Raw genomic sequence first — 26,801 nt, 5'->3', positions numbered from 1 at the left:
ATGATTAGGTCATACACACCTTGAATAGTTTTTGATAATAAAATATACTAATTGTAACGCAGATCAACCAGGAATTAAAACAGCAACACTGTAAGTGCAGTTTTGTGTTTATTAACAATACTTCCCTGTGGCATCATCAAGTTCCATCCTCTCATTCTCATCAGTCTTTGTCCTGGGAAATATTAGATACCAGCTTTCCACAAACTGATTCTGGACCATGCCTTTGGGACTGCAATGTCCTTTAATCCTCTGCAATGTCCTTTAATCCCCTTAACTTTTCACTCATAGCTGTTGACAGTGCTTTAGAGCAGGGATCCCCAACTCCTGGGCTGCAGCCCAATACTAGACTGAGGCCTCTTTGGAGCTGGGCTGCATAAGTGGTGGAACGGTGCACATGCATGCAGTTTGATCTGCATGTGCAATGGACTGGTACGCACACCAGTGGTGGGATTCAAAAGTTTTTACTACTGGTTCTGTGGGTGTGGCTTGGTGGGCGTGACTTGGTGGGTGTGGTAGGGGGAAGGTTACTGCAAAATCCCCATTCCCTCCCCACCCCACTAACCTGCTTTCCAGCTCTGTTCTCCTGTGCAAGGCAACCAAAGAAGACCCAGCCGATCAGTTGGGACTCAGGAGGCAGAGAATAGATGGGCGGGGCCAGTCAGAGGTGGCATTTTCTGGTTCTCCGAACTATTCAAAATTTTTGCTACTGGTTCTCCAGAACTGGTCAGAACCTACTGTTTACCACCTCTGGCACACACATGCGCAGCTCAACTTGCACAAATGGGCTGGTGCATATACATGCATACATGAGCCAGTACACCTCTTGTGTGGGTTGGTTCCCCTCTCCTCCCTGCTGGACCATTAAGATGTAAAGATTGGGGATTTCTTCAGAGAAAGTGATCATATATCTTGGCATATTTCCACCGTACCCCCATCAGAATGCTGAGTAGCAACCCATTCCCATAACTACAAAAGGGAATTAGAAATATGTTTCTTAATCTTCCTAAAAATAGGCTGTAAAAAGGATTGATGGCTGAAGGTGCAAGAGATATTAAACTTTTCAAGGGTTTTTTTGGTGCAAAGTTTCAAAGCGGTGACTGTTCTAATTTATCACTAGTTAAAGTATTTGTAAAATTTCTATTCCAGTATTTGGTGGAAGGCAATTTTAGTGGTCAACAAACTAACAAGAAAGACTAAAATATAATCTCTGTACTCTCTAGGGCTCAAATTCTTCACACTGATAAACACTAACATTTAAAAAATTATTTGACTAATAGCCCTCCTATGACGTACTGCAATCAGGCAGGATTTCAATCAGCTCAGCTGCTTCATGATCAAACCTTCATTTTGATAATACATCAATCCAGTTGTGCAATTTTAATTTTGGAGATTTTATTTTATTTTTATATTTTATTTTAGACACATGACTGTTTTTTTTTTTTGTTCTTTTGCCTAAGAACTATGCAAGTTCTTCAGCAATAAGAAGAGGAAATTGCTAACAAGATCAAACCAGAGATTCGCTGCCAAATCATGCAAACTAATATTAATAACTATTTAGGGATACCCCTATCTAGAGCTTGTGATAAACAGGTCTGTATATGTGACTTCTGATTACAATCTCCAACGGAGCCTTTAGTCTTAAGATCAATAAAAAAGAAATGTTTAAGAAAGCAAAACAGTAATAGACCCAAATGGACTAATTGCTGAGATAGAAAGGCAAGATTCCATATCTAACTATGAAAATAAAAGTGCATGTAAAGTTAATTCCTTTAAATGGTAAATACAAATTCCTCGACTCATAAGTGGGAAAACTCAAAGGAAAGGGGAAATGTAAGATAAGATTAGTTTCCATAAAATAGACCTTAGGTTCTCTTAACTCAGAGAAATCTGTATCAAAAGTAAGGGTGATGAGCACAACATATAATGTGGATTTGTCCTGTAAAGCATATATTGCATATTGATTTGAAGAGTAAAAGGACATAATTTTCAAAAGCCTTGTTGTATTTCCAAAAACATTGCAACACTTTATGATCTTTATTAATTTGGAACAAGTTATATTACCTGTTCACAACAGTGTGAATTCACACTGCCAGTTCTTTAGTTAGTGTTGGCCTTCATATGCATTGAGTTCTTCCCAGGACCCTAGGATGCCATAATGCAGGCAATCTAAGGACTGGTGCCAATCCTGTTGGGAACTGGTCTGCACAAGCGGCATCATTTGTGCATGTACAGGACGTAGCTTGCATGCATGAAATCATCCCCGCTGCCGCTGTTGCTGGTCCATACACCCAGAAAGGTTGGGGACTACTGTCATAATATATTGGAATAATATATGCATGGATCCCAGCAAAGTGACCTTTTGTAAGTGACTGATGAAAATTTTGTCAGTGTGCAGATTTTCTATGTGCTGTGCAAGATTTTTGAGTGTGGCACCCAATATGCTAATAACGATTAGGCCCACCATGGCTGGTTTATGTCATAATTTCAATTTTCAGATCTTGATACTTCGTGATCTTTTCCAATTCTCTCTTTTCTATACTACTATCTTTGTTATCACCACATCAATTATCCACACTTCCTCCTTTTCTTCTTTTTATATTTTTTGTCTTATGAGCCAATACTTTATCAGTATGTATTTGGAAATCTCACCTGCTCTATTTCAACCTGCTCTATTTGACTACTTTTTCAACTCTGTGTTACTACCAATTTTTCATTTCTGGCACATATCTTTTACAAATATTTTAGTGAATCATTTTGGTGATTGTGTTATGTCATTGTTTATAATCAGATTATGTGATCTTCTTGCGCCAGCTGAGTGCATGAGCTACTGTTTATTTTGTTTCTTTGCACAATTTGCACTATTATTAGATTTTATCTTACCTTTAAGGTAATACATTTTTATTAGCTCAAGGTGGTGAACATACTTGTTACAGGTAGTCCTTACTTATCGACCATTCATTCAATAACTTCGTTTGAAGTAATAATTGTGCTGAAAAAAAATACTTTATGGAGTATAAGACCATTTATGACCTTTACAGGATCCCTCAGATACTTGATCATTATTATAGTCAGTATGTGTTCTCCTATGCTTGATCTCTGTTCTCCCTCCTGCAGAGGAGATAGAGGGATTTCCAGAGAGTAAACTGTTTGTTCTTATATACCGTACATTGAGAGCAATGCAATTGCATCAGTAATCTGGGCTGAGGAAATGGATAGGTTATGCAAACAGTTTATAGCATTCTCTTGAACTCTCTTTCTCTCCAATTTCTGTGCCAAGATGGATGGACAAAATGAAAGTATTCTTGTCTTTGCTTGATCCTTACTCCTTGCTCCCTCCCCCTGCAGATTGCATTAATTTTGATCTGTATGAGACAATAAGCAGGCACTTGAGCATTCCAAAGAATTGGAAAGTGATTAGGAAGCACAAAAAAGGCAAAACTATGGTACTGAGTATAGTATTGTCTCTTTCCAGCTAGAAAGCAGCATCCACTTCATTTACGGCGGAATTGCTAGTTAGAGTTGTTATGTGACTGCCCAGCTGGTTTTCATGCCTAAGGGGAGGCCAAGAACTCACAGTTTCCTGGTTTCTACGCCAGCAACTTAACCTTTACACCATACTAATTTTCAAATTGCAATGGTGTCCATTAAGCTTTTATATAGTATATTGGAAGTTTCATATATTGATAAAATATTTCTTCTAATATTTACGAAAGAAAACTGCTTACAAGCTGCTAAACCTTGCTAGTAGGAAATATGCAAAGGCAAAATTATGCAGAACAAGAAGTGCAAGATTTAATCTCATTGGATATTTCTTTGATGAAAACCAATTAATTTTACTCTCTTTGACAAGCCCTTCTGAAAAAGTGGAATGAAGTTGAGCACTTTCCAACAAAATTTCACTAGTCGTTAGTCTCAAAAATTATTTTCTCATTTAAAATGAATACTTCCTTCCAAATATCTCCTTTCAAATACATTTTTAAGTCCCTAACTGAGGTAAAGTAGTTTAATTTTTTAAGTCCCTAATTGAGGTAAAGTAGTTTAATTGAGGTAAAGTAGTTTAATTTTATTCTTTTTCAAAAAATAGATGGCTTATCACATAAGCCTGTGGCAGATTTTTTTTAAACAGTAATGTAATAACTTCAGTATTTTGTTTGTCGAATTCTCCAAGGCAGCATTATTTAAATAGACAAACTTAAATAAATAATATAATAACCCATTCATTGTTTTAATCTATAATAGTATATGGGAAAGTCCTGGGGAAATAGAGTGAAGAGGTGCTGCACACGAAATGGTCAACTAAGAGAGTGCATAATCACAATTGGACAGTGGGAGGCTCCTTGGTTTCCATTGTAAAGGCAATGGCAGGAGATTTGTACTTGCAGACTTCCAAGATTCTGTTACTGTAACTTTACAATAAAGTAGATTTAGCCTATCTGATCATGTTTCCTGTCTGGTCTACCTGATAAAACTGACATCATCATCTTATGCAACATAGGTCACTTTCTGAGACTTTAATGTATAGTATCACAGTCTCTTGTAATGATAGAAAGCTGGCAAACCAAGTTTCTTCATAAAAAGATTATGGTAAACTGAGTAAAAGGTGTCATTCGGTTGACTTGTTTCTCTTTCATGTAAAATAAAGTTTGCTTATAATTTTAACTAGTGACATTTTAAATATGAGTGAATTTTCTTGAGTGTCTTATGTACTTTCTAGATAATTAAATTACTTCTAGTAGTTACTTTTTCATGTAGTGCACCACAATTTTTTATGACTTCTGAGAAACTATTTTAGCCACTTAAATGTGGATAGTCTAATATTCACCAGTTTGAAAGGAATGAAATAATGTGCACTTCTTTGACATTTTCTTTCTGACGGGTCACTTGCTTATCTAAAGTTAATGGGTGGTATGTCATAGTCAATCTGACTTTATATTTCAAGATAATGTTCTGTTCTTTTTGTTGTTCATATGAAATATTATCTAGGTCATTTACATCATTCATGGTGGGTCAACAAAACTATATTTTGGAATATATGAAAAAAGAAAGTTTATCCTCATTCAAGTGATGGTTCAACTTAACAAATAATTTAGAAATATTTGTATGAAAACTTCAGTGAATATTAACTCTATCTGCTCAAAGCACATTCAATAATTTATTCCATTATGGAATTGAAAGGGACATTCTGTAATTGCTATATTATACAGTATATTATCAAAACGTACCATGGATTTAGAATGGAAAAGTGCTTCCAAACTAAGATAATTACTATTATTTCCTATTAGAACAAATTATTGCATTAGGTTAAGTCATGACTAACATTTTGCATGATTCACATTGCCATACAATAAATTTACTTAAATTAATTACAGCATAGTTTTTTTAAATAAGAAACTTTGATGGAGCTTTAATATTATTTTGATATTAAATCATCTTTTGACAAACACAATTTTTAATTTTTTTCTGTGGTTATCATTTAGGTTTATTTCTGTGCACCAGATCATCTGGCAGTATTTCTAATATAGCATTATTTTTCATAAGAGCTTCTCATATACCAATATATAAATCCTTTGTGTAATAACAATAAGCAAATCTACTAGATGATCTTGTTCAGAGAACATCAAAGTTTTTGTTGCCTGATACAAATTTGAACCAAATATAACTTTTTCTATATCATTCTATGTATCTTCTATTCTACAAATGTGGGACGTTGGCTAGAATATTGAAGAAGGACTAATAAAACCAGTGGGAGGAGTAAAATGTGGGGTCAGCCTAGAATCCTTATGTAGTGACAAAGAATTAACTCCAACCCATCCTTTATTGCCACTGGCCCTAATTCTAACCAGGTGCTGACTATTTGTTGAGAAGATTTCTTGCATAAGCTTTTATCAATAAATCAGTTCAATTGAATCTTCACACGTGGGCTTACTTTTTCATGCCTGACAAATATAATATCAATCAGAGTATGTTTTGAATCCCTTAAATTTTTAGGTTGCAAAATCCTGCAAAATATACAATAATTATTTTAACTGATCTTCAACCACAGATAATTTCAGAATCCCTATAAATCTAAACATTACAGAAAGTGAGCTAAATTTACAATGAAGTAATTTTGGACTGCCCGGGCAATAAAATAGCTGCAAAAAAGATATTCTGAAACTGAATCGGCCAAATTTCTGATAAAAATCATGACAATCAGCTCCTATTTCAGCTACCTTATGGAAATCAATACCATTCCAGAGACTATCTGTGCTGGAAGAAAATTCTTGACCAACAGAATCCCATGATGAGTGATACTGATTTTTTTTGCAACTTTTCAGTAAATAGTGGGCCCCCGTTGGGTAGTAATAACTGCAACTATATGTTTTTGATAAATGTTGATCATTCCTGCACATTGGCTTGGAGGAAGCCTATTCCTCCTCACAGAATACCTTTAACTCGGGGATGTTGGTGGGATTCTTTGCATGAACTGTTCACTTCAGGTCCTTCCACAATATTTATAAAGGATTAAAAATAGGACTTTGACTTGGCCATTTCAAAACATTTTTTTTTTCTGTTTTAGATACTATTTGGTTGTTCAACCTGCATGTTTTGCTTCAATTTTTTTTGAACTTCAGTTCATGGACAGACATCCTGATATTTTTCCTGTACAATTTGCAGATATAATTCAGAACTTGTGATTCCCTCTATGATGGCAAGCTGCTTGGTCAGAGCAAAATTGGGAGCATCCTATCAAATTTTGTACCTGTCAACAGTGGTATCCCCCAAGGCAGTGTTTTAGGACCAACTCTCTTCATACTCTACATAAATGACCTCTGTGATCATATTAAGAGCAACTGTGTTCTCTTCACTGATGATGTAAAGCTATTCAACATCACAGACAATACTACTACCCTCCAAAAAGACCTTGACTATGTATCAGAATGGTCAATCAAATGGCAACTTCAAATCTCAACAAATAAATGCTCTGTCTTACATATTGGCAGAAAAAATCAGAAAATAAAATAAAGTCAAGACCTTGTTGAGGATCCAAACTTTGTCAAGGACCTTGGAGTATTCATCTCATATGATCAAAGTGCTAGAGACCACTGTAACTACATAGCCAAATAAGAGTAGTTAATCTAATCCTACGTCTCTGGTAATATCACACTACTAACTAGAGCATACAAAACATTTGCTAGACCTATACTTCAATACAGCTCATCAGTCTGGAAACCACATTACTTACCTGATATTAACACAGTTGAGAAAGTCCAGAAATATTTCACAAGAAGAGTCCTCCACTCCTCTAATCATTGCAGAATACCTTATGCCACCAGACTTGAAACTCTAGACCTAGAAAACCTAGAACTATGCCGCCTCCGGTCCGATCTAAATATAGTATATAAAATCATACATTGCAATGTCTTACCTGCAAATGAATACTTCAGTTTCAATCATAACAATATAAGAGCACACAATAGATACAAACTCAAGGTTAACCACACCAAACTTGACTGCAGAAAATACGACTTCAGCAACAGAGTGGTCAATGTTTGGAATACTCTACCTGACTCTGTGGTTTCTTCCCCATACCCCAAAAACTTTAACCTTAGACTGTCTACTATCGACCTCAGCCCCTTCCTAAGAGGCCTGGTGCATAAGCGCATCAATCGTGCCTACCGTCCCTGTCCTATTGTTTTTTATTTTTCTTATAAGTTTCTATCTCATGTATTCAAAACTATTTATTCTTATACCTGTATCTTGTAAGCGATTGACAAATCAAATAAATACTAAATACTAGGTAGCAAACCAAGCCGAAACCATGATAACACACTGAGATAATATTTGATTTACAACTGTAATTCATCCCAGAATTATTGTCGCAAATCATGTATTAAGCAGATCACCATGTGACTGCACCCAATTTTGTGTCCTTTTTGCAGTGATGGATAAACAAACACCACAGTCTCTAAGTGAATGCCACATTTGTTAAGCAAATCCCTTGTTCCTATTGGGTAACACCTGGAAATAAAGGCCAGTTTCTGGCAAAAAAGTAATAAATTGTGGTCATGTGGTGTGGGACACTGCAAATGGCTGTAAATGCAGACTGTTTGCCAACTGCCCAAAATGCGACCTTGTGACCTCAGAGGGTGAGAGGCTATTAGAACTTCAAAACCAAGTCATAAGTGGCTTTGGAGAGTGTCTGTTGTAAACTGTTTGACTGTTGCTAAGCAGGTAAGTTTAGGGCTACCTCTACCATGTTTCACAGATGAGATAAGGTTTTTATGTTGGAATGTAGTCTTTGCTTTTTTGCCAAATGTAAATATTTTCATGATTTTTTTTCATAATTTTAATCTGTTTTTATATTTATATTTGCATATTTTATTGCACTGTAAGCCACTCAGATTCACCTTTGGGGTGCCAAATAGATTTAGTAATAGATAAATAAAGCTCTAGGCCAACAATTTATGTTTGATTTCATCATCCCTCTGTGGAACGTTATTTCCATAGGATATTATGTTTTAGGAAATGTTTAGGTCATATTAAAATATTGAAAATTCAAAGATTCACAAACTTTTAAGCACTACTATATGGTCTATGTTGTCCTACTTTGTTCGGCTGGTATATCATTGAACTTGATTTCCACTGTTTCACAATGAAAAATAACATAGTGAATTTTCCCTACAGCAATGACAGGAAATACTGAATAATACTAAGCCTCTGTCCAGACATTATCTTGCCAGTGATTGTTTAAAATTTAATACTGCAACTGCAGGTTCAATATGAACATATATATTTTCAACCTCTGTGACTTTGGATTGATTGCCAGAAATGAGGATATTTTCCAGTTAGGCTTTATTATTGTTTATATCATATTTTTAATTAGGATTTTTTTTTTGAATAGTGTTTCAGACTGCTGGATTGTGACCTGGCAAGCTGTTCTCTTGATACCAGCTTAGCCTGGGATTGACACTTCCACCCAATTTGTGTATGACTGCTTGAGGTTTCTGTCTTGTTCTTGTCAACAGACTTGTTTGCTACAAGAATGTCAGGGATTTTTTTTAAAAAAAATTCCTTGTATTTTAGAATGTTGAGACTTTTCTCTCTGCATTTAAAACCCATCGGGTTTTAAGGACCCAGATTGTATATTTTGCAAATTAGAAGACTTCCAAAGTCCCTTCAAATCCTGCTATTCTGTGTTCTATAAGGTTTTGCATCATAGGAACAGAGTACTCTGCCTTAGATGACTGCTTAGGTTTAGTTGTCTTGTCATAGGAAAAGTGGAATCATAATGGAAAAAGTGATATCGAAAGAACCCCAATCTCTCCGAAAAGGAGCTTCTGACAGCTCTTCCCATTCACCTTCCCTTTCATTGCTTACCCCAAAAAATCCTCCTCCTTCAGGAATAATTGGGGGAAAGGTGATATTCAGAATTGGACAACAATGACATGTTTAGCATCTGAATTTCTGGAAATAAACTTCAAAAATGCAATTTTTATACATCCATCTGCAAACCAGCATTAATTTAGTTTCAACCCATATTTATTTCGTCTATACTTTATACCATTCTGGATATGAATTATATTATTGAAATAATGTCTAAGAATACATAAGAAAACAACTAAAATGTTTTGTCTTTAAGTTATTTAAATTTCGATTGATTGATTACATGACATAATGTTATGTGTGAATGACTTTGGGAGACCTTGGGAGGGTGGGAAGATAATGGTGGCTAGGGAGCAATCAGATAAGGGACTGGGAGTCCAAAGCTGCCAAAGGGCAGAGAAAGAAACTGAAAAAAGATCCTCCCTAATGTATCAGGCTATAAAACGAGATAGTGAGAAATTTGTATTTTTAGACAGAAAGATTCTGTAAATGTAGCTTTACATTAAAGCAGAATTAGCTCATCTAGTCTGTTCCCTGCCTACGTTGCCTGAGAAGGCGGACATGTTCTATCAAATCATTACTAATCATTGGTGACTACATGGTTTTTTTTTTTTAATGTTTAAAACTTACTGTTACATTAATAACAATCCTTCCTCCCCTTCCTTGGATTTCTTGTTATTTTTAATAAAACAGTATTCATAACCTTTAACTCTTCAGTGACCCTACAAACTGCTGATATGTTCTTTCCATTTCTTTAGCATATTTCTATTTCATTTTCATGGATTTGGAAGTTTCTTTGCATTTTAACAAAGAACATGATCGCAAAAACTGTGGTCTCAAAATTATAAAATGACAATGTCAACAGCATATAAAGAAAATTTGTATAAGATGTTTTACAGGTGGCATTTCCCCCAGACAAGAATAGCAAGAATGTTTAAGAATAAATCCAAAAAATGTTGGAAATGTCATTAGACACCTGGCTCATATTACCATAGGTGGTGGACTTGTGCGGATGCTAAAAAATACTGGACTAAAATCCACACGTGGTTGGAAAAAATGACAAAAAAAGCATATAGATTTGAAACCAGAGATATTTTTATTGGGAATTTTACCTGAAATATATAGAAAAGACTTGAAATACCTGATTGTAAATATATTAACAGTGGCTAGGATTGTATTTGCTAAAAACTGGAAAAATGAGAAAACACCATCACAGGAGGAAATCATTAAGAAAATATTGGAATGTGCTGAAATGAGTAGATTGACATTTGAAATTCGAGAACAAGATGATAAACAATTTTATAAAATTTGGGATCTATTCTATCAATGGTTAGACAATAAAATATAGTAATGTAATATGTAGATTTTTAGAAAATAATAAATATATAAAGACGTATTCTTTTCTTATTATATCTACAAAATGATTTTAGGATAGATTTGGGATGATAATATGAACCGTCATAAAACAAATTAAGTAAAATATGATTATTTCGTAAAACATGAATGAATAAAAGTATAGTCAAATGATTGATTAATAATGATATTAATGTATTTAATATTTGATTGAAAATATGAGAGTATATACAATGTAATTGTAATTGAAGACAACGAAATGGAAGCACAAAACAATTTGTAAACCAACCGGCACACTGTATGTATATATATGGAAGATGGCTTGATGTTTTTATGTTTTGTTTGTTTATGTTTGTTTTAAAAACCAATAATTTTTTTTAAAAAAAAACAAAGAACATGAGGATTTTAATTTTAACTAAACTTAAGATCAAGCTCCTATTATTCTAAATGCTCAAAAACTAGAATGATGAAACAGTTAAGAGATTAGTATTTCAATGGCGTCATAAATCCCTCTTTAAATATAGGAAAAATATATTGTATCCATACGCCTACTGTATAATAAGTAAACAGTAAGGAATGTTTTTATATTATATATACAGGTTGAAAAGAATCCATTGGTAAATATAACATAGGTTATCTTCTTCCTGCCCAAAACAGAAGAATCAACTATGTGCATTCCTACAGAGTTGAATGTTATAATCAACATTTTGGTGGAATATAATGGATTAACCTAAGAATAATTCTAATGCAATTTACCTTTTTCCTGTTAGGTTGGCAACATTCCACCAAGGTCCATGATCAATTATATGATGCAGAATTCTAAAGGAAAAACACCTGCTATGACCTTTTCTGTACCTGTCCATTCAAAGTATATTGAAAACATTCCTGCGAGGAGCTTCAGCAAATCACAGATGGATACATTTCAACTAAAACCTGAAGAAAAATTAGACAGGAAAGATTTATTGATGACACTTAATGCATATATCACTCAGAAGTTATCAGCCAAAAACCTTGATGGAGATTCATCTGTTAGCAGGACTAAAGGAATTTATCCTTATGACAATAGGGTTAAACCTCTTCACATTGACCAATTTGATGGAATAACATCCAAAGAAAAGCTAGCAGGTTTTGAGATGAAACCACAGTTTCTACAGAGGCCAGTATCAGGATTGGTGTCTGGATCTACACAGAATGATTTGAAGCTTTCTCTAACTCCAATAGATGGTAAGGGATTCATATACATTATCCATGTAAGCATGCTCATCTTGTTTTTATTTTTGTTTCCTTTTAATTCACTGATTTTCAACCTGTGTTCAGGAAACCCTGGGATTCTTTAGAATTTATTTCAATTCAAAAATTGCTTAGTTGGAAATGTAATAATGATAGACAGGCATCTCAAAGGTTCGTGTTAATGAGCTTGATGATTTTGAGCTGCAGGAGAGGGGCAGTATACATTTCAGGGTGGACAAGATTTAAGCCAAAGCCTGAACAAGATTTAAGCCAAAGCCTACTCCATGGGATGAGATAACAATAGTTAAGGATGATAACAATTACTGTAATTGTTCAGTCTGCTTCAGAATTGCAGTTTCTTCAGTGAAGAACTACAGTGTAAAGTCCTAAACGGCCAGTTTGAAATTACCATCCAGGTTTGATATTCATATACAGATCTTTTTTGTCACATCTCTTCAGGTTGGAGGTGGTATTCAGCAGGTTCTGACCAGTTCTGGAGAACCGGTAGTGGAAATTTTGAGTAGTTTGGAGAACCAGCAAATACCACCTCTGAATGGACAGTATACTTCCCCTGCCACGCCCACCAAGCCACGCCCACAGAACTGGTAGTAAAAAAAATTGAATCCCACCATTGCTTCAGATAAATTGTACTACAATTGAATGGGCTTTTGTGTTCCACATTGAATTATGGCAAATAGGGAATCAATGAGATCCTGGTTACCCATGCTTCTTGTAGAACTTCTTGGAACCAGGGGTTGATAATATGCATGGACATTGAGAAGTTTATTTTCTTCAAATTGACATAACTTGCTGGTTGTACTGTATGCTTTCCTTTTCTTTTGCTGTGAAAGCACAAAATCAATTGAAGTGTTCTCTTTAGTGAGAAGAAAGCCTAGTGAGGACATGCCTAAAGTGACAGCATTCATGGTGAGGCACCTGTCTGATAATAGCTTTCAAAAGCAAAATGGAATGTAAATGCAGGCATGGGTGACACCACACACCTCCGGAACACGTCTACCGTTAATGCAAACAATGTCCATGCTGGTTTCATTATCATGTACAGTCCTCTTTCACCTTTCTTAGCAGGAGTCTACATAGAGCTGGGTACTTAACAGTTACAGAGAATAATGTGCTGCAGAATGTATTGGATTTTGTCTATTAGACTTCCATAGGCATAATGGAATCTGATAAAACTTTTGCAGTGTCTAGATATAATGCTGTGAATGCATTAAAAAACAAACGTTTAATTATTTTGTTTTGTAAATTTGGACTTTGCTGCAAATGAAGAAATTTTAACATTATCTTTTCCTTCATTTAATAATATATATTCATTTTTAAGATGATTCATATACCAAACATACCCAGCTCTTTTTGCCAGCTTTTAAAAACCTTATATATTTGTAATGTATGGAGTATTGTTCAGAACTATTGCTATATATACCACAAATGTACAGGTTTTTTTTTTCCTTTGGAGAAATACTTTTTCATAATAGCAGGAATACATCCTTTGGTGGCAAGGGCTAGGTTTTACATACAGGTATCAGTTACCTTTAATAAGAAGTTTATCTCCAGAAGATGTTCCTTTAATGGGCTGCATCCTAGTGAGTGCTCAGAGCGAGACAGCACATTATAGGCAAAGAAGATTCCCCCCCCCTCTCTATTTTGGTTTTACTTATTCAATTAAAAAGACCTGCTGTTTAGTGGACTCTGGAGTTGGGCCGTTGGCCATTCATTTTCTATTTCATTTCTTTCCCTTTATTTTTATTTTGCTTGAGATTGCAACTTTGCTTTGCTATATAGATTATGAGGTTTGGGGGTGGGACTAGAGAGATAAGGCCTAATAGAAAATAAGAAAAGAAGTGAAAGGGAATAAGAATGAAACAAGTTATTTTACAGCAGCCAGGATTTTGCTGAACAGCTAGCTGCGACATAAATTGAACCAATGCTACAAACAAGCAAACTCTATAAAGAAATGTTAAAATTTATTTTAATAAGCCTATGCTTGACATATAAATGTTTGAGGTAGCATTGTGAGCTTTTCCTACTTGATCCTATTTTACAACAAGCTACTAGTTTCAAAATAGTTTTTAGCTACTAGTTTTTCAGAATACTTATCTTTGAATTTATTGTATCCAGGTTAAGGGATGTTGTGCTGTCTTCTTAAGATGGCTGAGATTTATGTAGCGGGCTTAAAAAAATCTGGTATGAGAGCTCTGCTTTAGGAATAGATTTGTGTGTCGCCTTTACTATTTTTATAAATAACTCATGATGCCAAACATACCTAATACTCCTTCCTTAATCTGTTTTGCCCACAACAACCTTGTGTGATGAGTTGAGCTGAGAGATTGGCTGGCCCAAGATCACACAGCTAACTTTCATACCTAAGGAAGAGTAGAACTCAAAGTTTCCCAAAGTCTACTTTGGTCCCTTGAAATACTACCGGTATATGTCTAATGGATTAATACCAAATTGTTTAATTATATCAACATTGACTATGATAATCTTACCAGGTAAGATTTTAGAATTCAGACTTAGAAATCATCTGAATTAAGTTTACTGTAGAACTTGACTTCCTGATTCAGAGTCTTTTCTTGAATGTGAGAAAGTAAATTTAAAATCATATGCCTAAGATGTGGAAACAAATGGAGGAAAAAGAGGGAGAAAGGGAACCTGAGTTAAAATTGCTTAATATTCAGTGATATATTTACCTTCAAAATGGCTAGGGTAGCATTACACATGCATACTTAACATTATCCATGATGAGGATTCATATAATACGTGGAGTTACAAATTAATCATATATGCTACATTTTCACCCCATGTACAATTAGTTTGGCTAGTTAGTCCTTTAGTACATTGTAAACTAAATATCTTCTTCCTTCTTATTTCCTGATATGGATTCAAATGAATTCTTAAAAGCACAAAGACATTTTTATATTTAAATATAATGGATATTAATATTTCTTTTATCTTAATTATAAATTCATGTCTAAGTAAGTTTTCCAATACATGGGACAAATACCAGTATATGTATTTGCCCCATATATTATATTATATTCTCGTATAATATATGGGAATAAATGCTTCATTTGGCCAAGTGTGATTGACACTCAAGGAAATTGTCAGTGCAAAGACTCTCAGTGTACATGCAAAGCAACATAGCTCCTCCTCCTCCTTCTCCTCCTCTTCCTCCTTTCCTAAGAGGGGGGGAGTAATGAAGATAATAAGAATTTATATTTGCTTGCTTGTTTTCCTGGTGATTGGTTCAGTAAAGTGATGAGATGACTGGAATGGGTGGAATGAATGAGGTTTTAGAGCTATTCCTTTCATTTTAGAAGGGGTTTACATCTTTTTGCAACACTCTTCTGGTGCTTTGTCTTGAAGGATTCACAGAATAGTTAAGCAATCCAAAGACAGTATTACAAGAGGCATTCATGGCAGAATCGTTAGACCAAAGAATCCCCATAATGCAGGCTCAAGGCACATCCTGTAGTTTTATACATCAGGGTTTATACATCCAGAGATGAGGAATAAAGTGTTGTTATGTTCAGACAATAATAAGTCTTCTTGGAGACCAGCAAAACTTGGAAGCTAAACAGAGAAAGTTCAAGAGCTGCTTGCTGTAGAATTCTCCCACTTTTTCACTGCTTTCAGGCATAGGTTAAAATACAGGAAACTCGTGGGCTCCACTCAAAAGCAGTGGTGCTAATTATACATAGCTGAAAAAAGAGCAATAATGTATTGACATAAATTGTTAATATTTTAACTTTCAAGAACTTGTATAATAAAGATATATATTCTATTGCTGGCATAGCTATTACTGTCATTCCTATTTTCAAGATATACTACATTGTATGATTATTGCTCTTGATAAGCATTTATTATATATTACCTAGATTCTATCAGTCCAAAGTCACTGGTTTTGTGCATGAGGAGGGAGTAGTAATCAGTCTCTAGTTTAAAGCTGGGGAAGAGGGCATGGTTCTGTGAGAGTGGCAGGCACACACACCTGCAACTTGCGCAAATGGAGCATGCATGCACACACTCACCTGCTGCTCACACGTGGGAATGCACGTGCAGATTCACCCACTGTTTCTGCGGCTCAGTTCCAAACAGCCAACGGTCTTGTTATGGGCCGCAACCCTGGGGTTGGGGACACCTGATGTAGAATGAAGTAAATGTCTATTTATAGAATAATTGTTACATGCAATTGTTTTATTGTATTCAGGAATATTAGATTATTGGTCTGGGTATGAGCATATTTCACTATCACTTAATGTCAAATCCTTTTTTTTAGTAGGCATTATTTGCCATTATACAATTACTTATATAAGAAAATAATTTTAAAAATTTATTTAATTGAATCAATTCAGTAAACATATTGGGAAAAAGAAAAGAAAATATTTCTGAGGGTATTATTTATACCTATTAGCACTGAATAAGGTAGATAATTAAATATTTCCTATTGAGGACTGCAACTAAAGCAGCAATGCTTTGCTTCTCTTTTTCTTATATGTAATATTAAACTTTTCATAAGTAATCAAGCTTCTTCCCCTCCCCTCTTTTTCAAGAAATATTTATTCAAGATGTTCTGAGAGACCTGAAGAAACACCATGTAGATGTAGATAAGTTGAGCTCATTGGAGCTAGACAAGATGGCTGATATCATTGCTGAAGCTGTTCAAATCGTTGATACAAATGGAGAAAAGAACAATGCCCCTGGGAAGGTTGAAGGAGAGAGAACTGCAACAGGAGTGGATGCAGAAGGAGAGAAAAAATATGAAATGGGAGAGAATGAAGGTTTCCACATGCGAGGTATTATATTCAGTACAGTAGCTTTCCTTTGTTTTAAATTTTTACATAATCAGATTAAAATACCTTGCAAAGTTCTACCAGGAGAAAAGATACCTTAGCTTCTCTCCTGCTTTCCTGTTTCCTTTGTTATGATTATGCTGTGTTCAAGAATGGGACTGGTAATTACCACTCAGTTGTAATTTGATCCAGATAATAAGCGAATACAAATGAAGTTGTGACACTGTTCATTCATAGACGTTTGTATTAGTGAGCTAGGATTAGGGTAATGTGAGGATTGGGTGGTGTCTTTCAGAAGGAAAAATTTTGGACAAAGAAAAGTCTTAAGTGGTCTTCCTTCTTACCCACTGATTTTAAAGGAAGTTTCTGCATCTGAGCATGGACTACCAGTAATTAAAACCTTTGGAACATTTGCAGTGGAAATTCAGGGGATGAATGGAAAAAGTGTAAGTTAGGACTGCATAAGTGCATTAGATATAGATGCACCCCTTAAAACTAGTATTGCATTTAAAATTAGTGATCATTCTTTGTTGTTTTAGTGATACTGATTAACTTGAGCTTTATATACTTAACTCTAATGTAAATATGATTCAATTTGGAATTAACTATTGCATATTATTTAATTATTTATTTATTAAAAATTTAAGCCACCCATCTCCCCTGTAAGGTGATTCTGGGTAGCTTATGAGTTATAAAACAGGTAGAAAAAATTATTGGAATATTAAGACATTAAAGCTACATAGATTAAGATTTCAAAAATTATACTGAAACCAGAACTAAGAGACAGGAACTCTTACTTCATCAACCACTTCCAGCAGTGAGTGCCCTCTTGAAGCCACAGCCCAACCAGCAAAGGCAAGTTTTAATACCTTTATTAATACTTTTATCCTACATATTTGGAGACCAAAAGGTTGGAATCAGTTCTCACCTCTGGTGATAGAGTGGTAGAGGATTAGTAGATATCCTCCAAATATGTAGGATTAGATCTGTTCTGAGTGGTACAAAAAGGAAGCCCCTTGAAGTCAACAGGACTTAAATAGTCATAATTAGCTTTATCCCCATTGATTGCAATGTATCTTCTAAGTTTCAATTATCCAAACGATACTAAACATTTCAATTACCCCAATGATACATCCATTAGATACAAAAAGCAAATGTTTTTGAGAATAATTTTCAAGCTTATGAACACGTCTTGTTCTATAAGAATGGTGTGTTCTTGAATTCAGGGGTTTCTTATTATTACTTAATTTTATTACCTTGGTCTGTGCTGCTTGTTTCTGAAGACTCTAAGCAACATACAGATAATAAAGCTTGCAGCATTACTGCTCATTGAAACATATGCTAGGAATCTAGATAGCATGTGCATGTATGTATCTGTCCATTTATCATCGTTGTTACTTATATGTGAAGCACACATGAACTTCAAAGGATCTGTCATTAGTTTATTCTTAATTCATAGCAATGCATAAACATCTTTTACTATACTGTAGATTTTCTTTTTCCTGGCTTACTTTGTGCAATAGAATGTTTCTTCTATATTATTTATTTATCAAAGTTATATGCCACCTATCTTGCAATTCTGGGAAGCTTGCAACAGATAAAACCAGCAATATTAAACATTAAAATTAACAAAAATTATCTAAGATAGAAACAAGTATATAGTGGGTTTGAGGTTGAGTCTTCTTTTTAATCCAGTAACCATTTCTAATATTTAATAATGTGGTGTTACTATAATTCTGAAGTAATTACTTCTAAGTGTGAAGTGAAAGACACAAGAAGAGCCTTTTCTTGAGAAACACCTGAGTCATAAATCCACTACAGTTTCTCATTTATTACCGTAAACATTTTTTTCTAGGCTAGCAGGACAAATTATTGATTTTTTTTCCAGGCACTGATAAACAGAGGTAAATTTGTCAGCCTTACTATTGAACTAATTAATGTAATGCACTCTTACAGCATGGCTTCAATTGATCTTGCATTAGCAAAGTGTGCAAATGGAGTTGAAGTGACAAACTTGATCTATGTTTTTACTTTTGTCATTTAGCCACAACATTGTAATGTTTACTGTACAATAAAAATGTCACATTGTACCAAAAAAAAAACCAAAACAATGTCTGTATTTTATGTCTCACAATAAATGCTTGCTTCCACAGATAAGGGGGCATGGAACATTGATGCTGAAGTTAAAAAAGAGGTAAGTTAACAACACAAATACACAAATATTTTTTTCCTGTATATTTTTTTCTTAATGTATAGGAGAAATGATAGGGCTAGAGTTTCTAGGATAATAAGGCAATGCCAATGAAGGTTCATCATGATGAATGTAAGCACACCTAATTCTACTGATTTGTCACTACTGCAAGTACTCAGTATAACTAAAACAATTAAAATATTTAATGTAGCTGGAAGGTTTAACTGGTGCCATTAGCAATATATTTGATTAAATCATATAAATTTGTTTAGGATTGTAGTGATTTAATCTAAATTCTTCCTATTCAGAATGTTTTTCCCCTCTGACCAATAAAACCCAAAGGAATGCAGAATATATCAAAATGATTTAGTTCTTAAGTAGAATATTGTCCCTAAAATAATGCTAATAGAGTTCATTGCTAAAATATTCTGTGGGAGAACATATAGTTATCCAGCTTGGATTAAATAATTTGGGTAAAGGACATTATTGGGAACATTCTGTTAGCAATGGAGCTAGCAAATGTATTTTGTATAGGAAAATAGCTGGTTTTCATAGCAGTTTTCCTGTGCTCAAAATCTATAAAGTATACTTAAGCATATTATTTTCTTCAGCATTGAAAAAATGATAGTGTGTATCAGTAAGAGCTGAAGGAAAGTGATGTATCATAGCTAAAAACAGTTTTCACTGTACTCTATACAGCTAAAACCATTTTGCTTAAAATGTGGTTTTTTAAAATTCTTCCAAGCTATGAATTAATGTTTAGGAATTTGCTAGCAAACAACACTGAGTGTTTTCATGGAGACCCATAAAGGAGATGTGTTTGGAAACATGTCCCAAAATGTGTGGCCTCTTGAAAAATAAAATACAATTGACTTGAAAAGTGGGGTTTTTTTCTTTGTTCTTTACTGCAACCTAGGATGTGTTTGAAGTTAACTTTCAGCTTAGATGAATTCCAGAGTTTTTCATCCTCAAGAAAGCCTTCCAATATAAAACTGCTTAAATAATTATTATAGCATAAGCTTTTTGTAAATTTTCTACTGTAAAGCTGAACTGATGAATTAGACACAAGCAACTATAATAAATCAGGTGTAATTTGTTGTTTTTTTTATTATAGGAGGACCATCTAGATTCAAAAGTACCAGATTTCCTGAGTAAAAATATAGTTCCTGAAAATCTGTCAAGGTCATATTTGTCCAAAGAATCCTTTAAAACAGAAATGAAAAAATCAGATGATTTAGATCTTTTGTCTTCATCTGAAGAAGTCAAGGTTGGGATTGAAAATGTGAAGAGTGAAACCTTCTCAAGAGAACTAATTGCCCCCCAAAAAGCAGAGTTTGAACCCAGGTCCAAGGAACCAAGTGAGCTTCATCACTGGATTAAGAATATGTGGCTTCAAGATGAAAGTGTTTATGAAGCAACTCAAGAAAAGATCGGAGAAGGCCTCAAGTTAGATGCAAAGTCTTCTAAAGTGGAAGAATATGGCTACATCATGACAAAGAAAGAGTAAGTACGGATATTAAAATTTTATTTATGAACTTGCTGTCCATTGATGATAGAATAATCATTTAAAATTTGATTCTAAATATATTTGCACACTGCCTCTTAAACCATATTTTTCCAAAAATATAGCTAGATCATATTTGCCTGATCTGGTATCTTTGAGGAGTGTTGGATAGAAATTTCCAGAATGTCCATATTTTCCCCTTTTGGGAAAAAAATAAAATATTATTTTCTCAGCTAATATCTCTCCCTTGTTGCTTTGCTAAAAAAGTAATAGCTAATATATTTCCTATGTAAACATTTAAAAAGAAGACTATATGTCTATTTCACACATTGTCCTTTACTGATCTATTGATTTGCAGAGAAGAAGTATTGATGGCTTGAAAGATATGTGTTTTAAATTGTAGACTTCACAGTAGTAAACATAATCAATATTATATATGATATTTTTCTCCCTAATTTATTAAGTTCATATTTGAATTAGAAAGTTAATTCTATATCTCTTCCTAAACTCAATAATTTTTTAAAGAAAACTTTATGGAGGCCAGTGAACTTTGAGCTGAATCATTGTCAAAACCTTTCTTTCCTTTTTTTAAAGACTAAAGCATTTTACACAGATCTCACTATTAAAGATCATTTATTCTTTAATATTTCCCTTTTCATTTTTCTGCTTTTGAGGAAACAAATAAAGAGCTATTCAATGGAACTTGGCTTTGTTTAATTACATTATTTCAGTTCTCTCTTCTTCTTCTTCTTCTTCTTCTTCTTCTTCTTCTTCTTCTTCTTCTTCTTCTTCTTCTTCTTCTTCTTCTTCTTCTTCTTCTTCTTCTTCTTCTTCTTCTTCTTCTTCTTCTTCTTCCCCCCCCTCCTCCTCCTCCTCCTCCTCCTCCTCCTCCTCCTCCTCCTCCTCCTTCTTCTTCATCATCATCATTATTATCATCATCATCATCATCATCATCTCTTACTCATTAAACATGAAACTCAGTCAACTGATCATTTAAAATTGTATCACAAATACCCAGGGGTGGGATTCAATTTTTTTAACAACCAGTTCTGTGGCTTAGTTGGTGGGCGTGGCTTGGTGGTCATGTTATTCTCTGGGCATGGCCAACTCAATATCACTCATATTGAGGCACACATCTCCTTGCCTGGCTTCTCATGACTGTGGGGATGCTGTAACAGTCATAAGTGTGAAAAATGGTCATAAGTATCTTTTTTCAGTACCATTGTAACTTTGAATGCTCATTCCACACAAGCAAACTACCAGCAAAGGAGGAAAAAAAATTCCAGAGAAGTTCCTGAGACAGGAAGTCTAGTCCTGCCAAGAATGTAATAAGGGTTAACAGAGAGGCAGTTTCTGTAAGCAACACCAGAATGTTTCCATCCTGCCTTCCTTACAGGATTAGGGCAGTAATTTCTTTTAACAACCGGTTCTCCAAACTGCTTAAAATGTTAACAACGAATAGGTGAGAACCTGTAGAATCCCACCCATGCAAATAGCAGTGACTGGTGCTAATGGTTGATACAGGTTGCTGCCAGCATCCTAAATATCAAGCAAGTATCTTCTTAAAATATATGATGTTCTGCTTAGCACAATTTTTTGCAGTTCTGCTGGTATTATTGCAGGAAGCTGCAATTTCTTGATGTGTTTTGTAAAATTCTTGGACATGGCACCAAGTGCCCTGATGACAATGGGTATCACTGTTATGTGTTTCATCCATAACTGTGTAGTTTAGATGGCCAAGTTGCAATATTTCATTATTTTTTCTAGTTCTTTTTCTTTGACTCTAGCGTCTTCTGGTGCAGTGATATCAATAAATTGTACATTTCAGTTTTCAACAACCGCGACATCTGGCATTTATTTATTTATTTATTTATTTGTTTATTTATTTAATTTGTCAATTGCTTACAAGATAATAGGTATAAGTATAAACATAGTTATGAATACATGGATACATATAAGAAAAATAAAAGAAACAATAGGACAGGGATGGTAGGCACGTTGGTGCGCTTATGCACGCCCCTTTCAGACCTCTTAGGAAAGGGGTGAGGTCAATAGTAGACAGTCTAAGGTTAAAGTTTTTGGTGTTTGGGGAAAAAACCACAGAGTCAGGTAGAGTATTCCAAACATTGACCACTCTGTTGCTGAAGTCGTATTTTCTGCAGTCAAGTTTGGTGCGGTTAACCTTGAGTTTGTATCTATTGTGTGCTCTTGTATTGTTATGGTTGAAGCTGAACTATTCATTGACAGGTAGGACATTGCGATGTATGATTTTATATACAGACCAAAGGCGGTGTAGTTCTAGGTTTTCAAGGTCTAGAATTTCAAGTCTGGTGGCATAAGGTATTCTGCAATGAGTAGAGGAGTGGGGAACTCTTGTGAAGTATTTCTGGACTTTCACTTCTGGGTTAATATCAGATACGTAATGCGGGTTCCAGACTGATGAGCTATATTCAAGTATTGGTCTAGCAAATATTTTGTATGCTCTAGTTAGTAGTGTGATATTACCAGAGAAAAAGCTACGTAAGATTAGGTTAACAACTCTTAATGCCTTTTTGGCTATGTAGTTACAGTGGGCTCTAGCACTTAGATCATTAGAGATGAGTACTCCAAGATCCTTGACAGAGTTTGGATCATCAAGGTCTTGACTATTCAGCTTGTATTTTATTTTCTGATTTTTTTTGCCAATATGAAAGACAGAGCATTTATTTGTTGAGATTTGAAGTTGCCATTTGTTTGACCATTCTGATACATAGTCGAGGTCTTTTTGAAGGGTAGCATAATTATCTGTGGTATTAAATAGCTTTACATCATCAGCTTAGAGAATGCAATTACTCTTAATACGATCACAGAAGTCATTTATGTAGAGTATGAAGAGAGTTGGTCCTAGTACACTGCCTTGGGGGAAACCACTGTTGACAGGTACAGAATTTGATATGACACTTCTAATTTTGACCATTTGTTGTCTGTTTGACAGGAATGCTTCTATCCAGTTATGCAAATGTCCAGAGATACCATAAGATTTTAGTTTTAATGGTAGTTTGTTGTGTACCACTGAATCAAAGGCTTTACAGGAGTCTATGTAGATTGCATCTATTGTTTTGCCCAGATCGAGTTGTGTAGTCCATATGTTTTGCAGTGTAAAAGTTGCAGGATATTTTTTTTAAAACCAAATTGTTTATTAGAGAGTAGGTTGTTTGTCTCTAAGTGGAGGATAATGGATTGGTTAATAATTGATTCCATGACTTTACAGGTGACACAGCATAAGAAGATTGGTCTGTAATTTTCAACTAGGCTGGGGTCCCCCTTTTTGAAGATGGGGATGACCGTGGGCAGTGACCATAGGTTAGGCAAGGAGCTAGTCCTGAAAGATTTTTCAAAGATTATGCTTAGAGGTTCGGCTATGGCAGTGGATAGCTTTTTAAAGAAGTAGTCACATATTCCATCCGGTCCAATAGATAGAGATGGTTTTAGATTGCGTAGTGCTTTTTCAACATTGTCTTCTGTAAAATCAATATTTATTAGATCATTGTAGTTGTCATTTTCGATAACTTTTTCCACTTTTTGTTCCCATGACTTTTTGGGTACAGGCAAGTTGTATTATTTACATAATGACCAATGGATTAATTTAGCAACCTGGTCGTGTCTAGCTTTGTTAATCAGTTTGTGCAATTTTGCTGCATTCACATATTAAATGTGAAACAGTTTCGATTTCGTATTTGCAAAGTTGGCAGTTTGGATTGTCAGTGGATTTTTGTATCTTTGCTTTCATGGCATTAGTTTGTAGTGCTTGTTCTTGAACTGCAAGTATTAAACTTTCTGTTTCTTTCTTGGTGGTTCCTCTCTTAAGCCATGCCCATGTCAAGTTGTCATCACATTTTCCTTCAATGTTTTTCAAGCGCTGTCCATGCATAGCTTTGGTTTTCCATCTATTTAATCTGTCATCCTGCTGTTTATTCCTTATATTCTGCCTTTGTTTCTGTTGTTCTTATAATGTTCTCTGTTTTGAGATATTAGGAGTATTATTCCAGATAAGTATCCCTCTTTTTAATTCTGCTATTCCTCCTGAAATTCTACATTGTAGTTTTTGTATCTTAGAATTTTATTGGTTGTAATAAAAAAATGAAACTCTCAGAAGAAACCAGTGTTCTGTTGACAAAAGAGAACTTACATGTAGGGAGTTAATAACTTGAAGCTTGTTTTACTTTGTAAGCTCAGCTGTGACTAAAAAAAGTATTCTGCAATATATTTAAAATATTATGAGAGATGATTCATTCACAGTCATGATCCCAATCCTGTGATTTTACAGAAAACATCAGGTATTTTAATTATGCCATGGAAATGGCATAAATATTTTCCTTATGCTGAAGAAAAGATTTGTGGTGGCTTGAAGACCTGTCAAAATGGCAGCTTGTTAGCGAAAGAACTCTTGTAGTTTATGAGGCAGCCTTTCAGATTTGTACAGTCTTGTAATCTATAGTGATTTATATTGTTGCTGATAGACAAAATCCTCTCCAAATTATTTTTCAGCAAAACAGTTCTAAAATATTGTGTCTTCAATTAACAACACAAATTCTATTTTGTCCAAAATAGAACTCCCCAAATATAGGTTGAGTTCAGATTTAGATATAGTTAAAACAGAACTACTGTAATCAATAAACAGTAATAACTTAGAGTATATTCCACTGATATCAGTAGATCTATTGCAGTCTATTAAATGAAGACTAGGCTTGAAAAGGAGTGAAATGACAAACCTACAAAATTGACTTGATATGAGGGTAGTTGTAAACAACACCTGTCTGGTAGCATCTGATGTTTTCTGCACAAAAAAATGCCTTTGTGGGATATTTATATACCAATATAAATGGGTATATAAATATTTTGGGTTTGAAGAAGAAGACGTGGTTTGGTTAATCTGTGGACAGAAAGGTGGTTCTGCAATTCCAATCTGGAAGCACAGAGTTTAGCACAATGAAAGCAAAGGAAGTCCATTGTTATAGTAACTGGGGTGTGTGTGTATTCTTTGACACTACTGATGGTTTTGTATCAGTTTTGGCTACTGCCTAACTTCAAAGCCATTGGAAGCTTCAGTGGTGGTAAAGGGGGTCATCAGTGGGTTCTGCCAGTAGCCATAGTTTATACGTTTCCTTGGTTGACATAGGCTTCTTTTTACAGCATCTTTGTAGCTTGATCTTGAGATCTCTTCCTGATTTCAGTACACTACTGGCAAGGTATATGGTCATTCTGATGATGGGTCCACTCATCTCATCTTGACTTTGAAATAAATGAACACATTATAAAATTCCACTTTCCTGTCAGCAAGTGCCAGTATCTCACCACTATCAGCATTCATGGATCAACTTCACAAGTCCAGATGAAGACAAGGAAGGTTTCTATGAGAACTTGGACCAGATTATTTGAATAACTTCTGCCAGTGAAAATCAGTCATTCCAGGCAACTTTAATGCTACGATAGGGACAGACAATGACAATCGGGATGGTGTCCTTGGAAAACATGGGGTTAGAAAAGTAAATAATTACCTGCTGCTTCTGAGTAAATGTCTCGAGCACAACTTGTGCATTGCTAACACAATGTTAAGCTATGCAAACAAATACAAAACTACCTGGATGCATCCCTGGTCCAATCATTGGCATCTACTTGATTATGTCATTGGTATATCAGTGCAATCTTAAATACACCATCAATACCCTAACCATATGAGGTGCTGAGTGCTGGACAGATCAGAGGCTGCTCTAGTTGGTCCTAAACATAGCCCCTTTATAGCCTAAGCAGCCAAGCACTCAAGGACTGTTGGAAAGTCATTCATCATCGGCAGACTGCAAGGCCCAGACCAAGTCCTACACTTACAAGATGTAGTTAATGAAAAACTATCTGGCAATTTACTACTTGTAGGAACCTGTTCTGAAAAGTGGATGCAGTTTAAAGATGTCATCACTTAGACTGCAACAACTGTATTCAAACAGAAAACCAGGGCACATCAAGACTGGTTTGATGAAGACCATGAGACTACCTCAGCTGCCTACAGGCCAAGAATAAAGTCTATGCCGACTTGCAGAACAATCCATCATCTGTCTCAAAAAAAAGAGAGGCAAATTTAAGTATCTGCAGTCAAAAGTACAGACAAAAACACTGAGATCACAAAAATGATGTCAAGATGAATTCAAATAAAGCAACAAAGCAGGAGAGCATTCCTGCCAAGATCTAAGACACGTTGGAAGTCATTTGATCCATAGTGAAAATACCTGATGATTTCCAAGTTGTCCTCATTGGAGCTGTCTATAAAAACAAAGGAAGCAAATGAGATTGCAGAAACTACAGAAGTATCTCA

General features: G+C 34.9%; 1 protein-coding gene across 3 annotated transcripts in view; it reads left to right on the top strand.

Moving 5' to 3' along the window:
* PTPRN2 (protein tyrosine phosphatase receptor type N2) overlaps positions 1 to 26,801 on the top strand; it is a 753,919-nt gene that overhangs the window by 221,688 nt on the left and 505,430 nt on the right. For all 3 annotated transcript variants that reach the window (XM_087946244.1, XM_087946246.1, XM_087946245.1), the window contains 4 exons: positions 11,490 to 11,943; positions 16,521 to 16,763; positions 18,914 to 18,954; positions 20,066 to 20,454. In XM_087946244.1, coding sequence (XP_087802370.1) covers positions 11,490 to 11,943; positions 16,521 to 16,763; positions 18,914 to 18,954; positions 20,066 to 20,454 — 1,127 coding nt within the window. The remainder of the gene's footprint in view (positions 1 to 11,489; positions 11,944 to 16,520; positions 16,764 to 18,913; positions 18,955 to 20,065; positions 20,455 to 26,801) is intronic.

The sequence above is a fragment of the Notechis scutatus genome, chromosome Z (assembly GCF_049901735.1).
Source record: "Notechis scutatus isolate UNSWTSFEM ecotype Mainland chromosome Z, rNotScu1.2, whole genome shotgun sequence".
Taxonomy (NCBI): Eukaryota; Metazoa; Chordata; class Lepidosauria; order Squamata; family Elapidae; genus Notechis; species Notechis scutatus.
The sequence above is the reverse complement of the archived record's forward strand: the minus strand, read 5'-3'. Positions and strand labels throughout refer to the sequence as shown.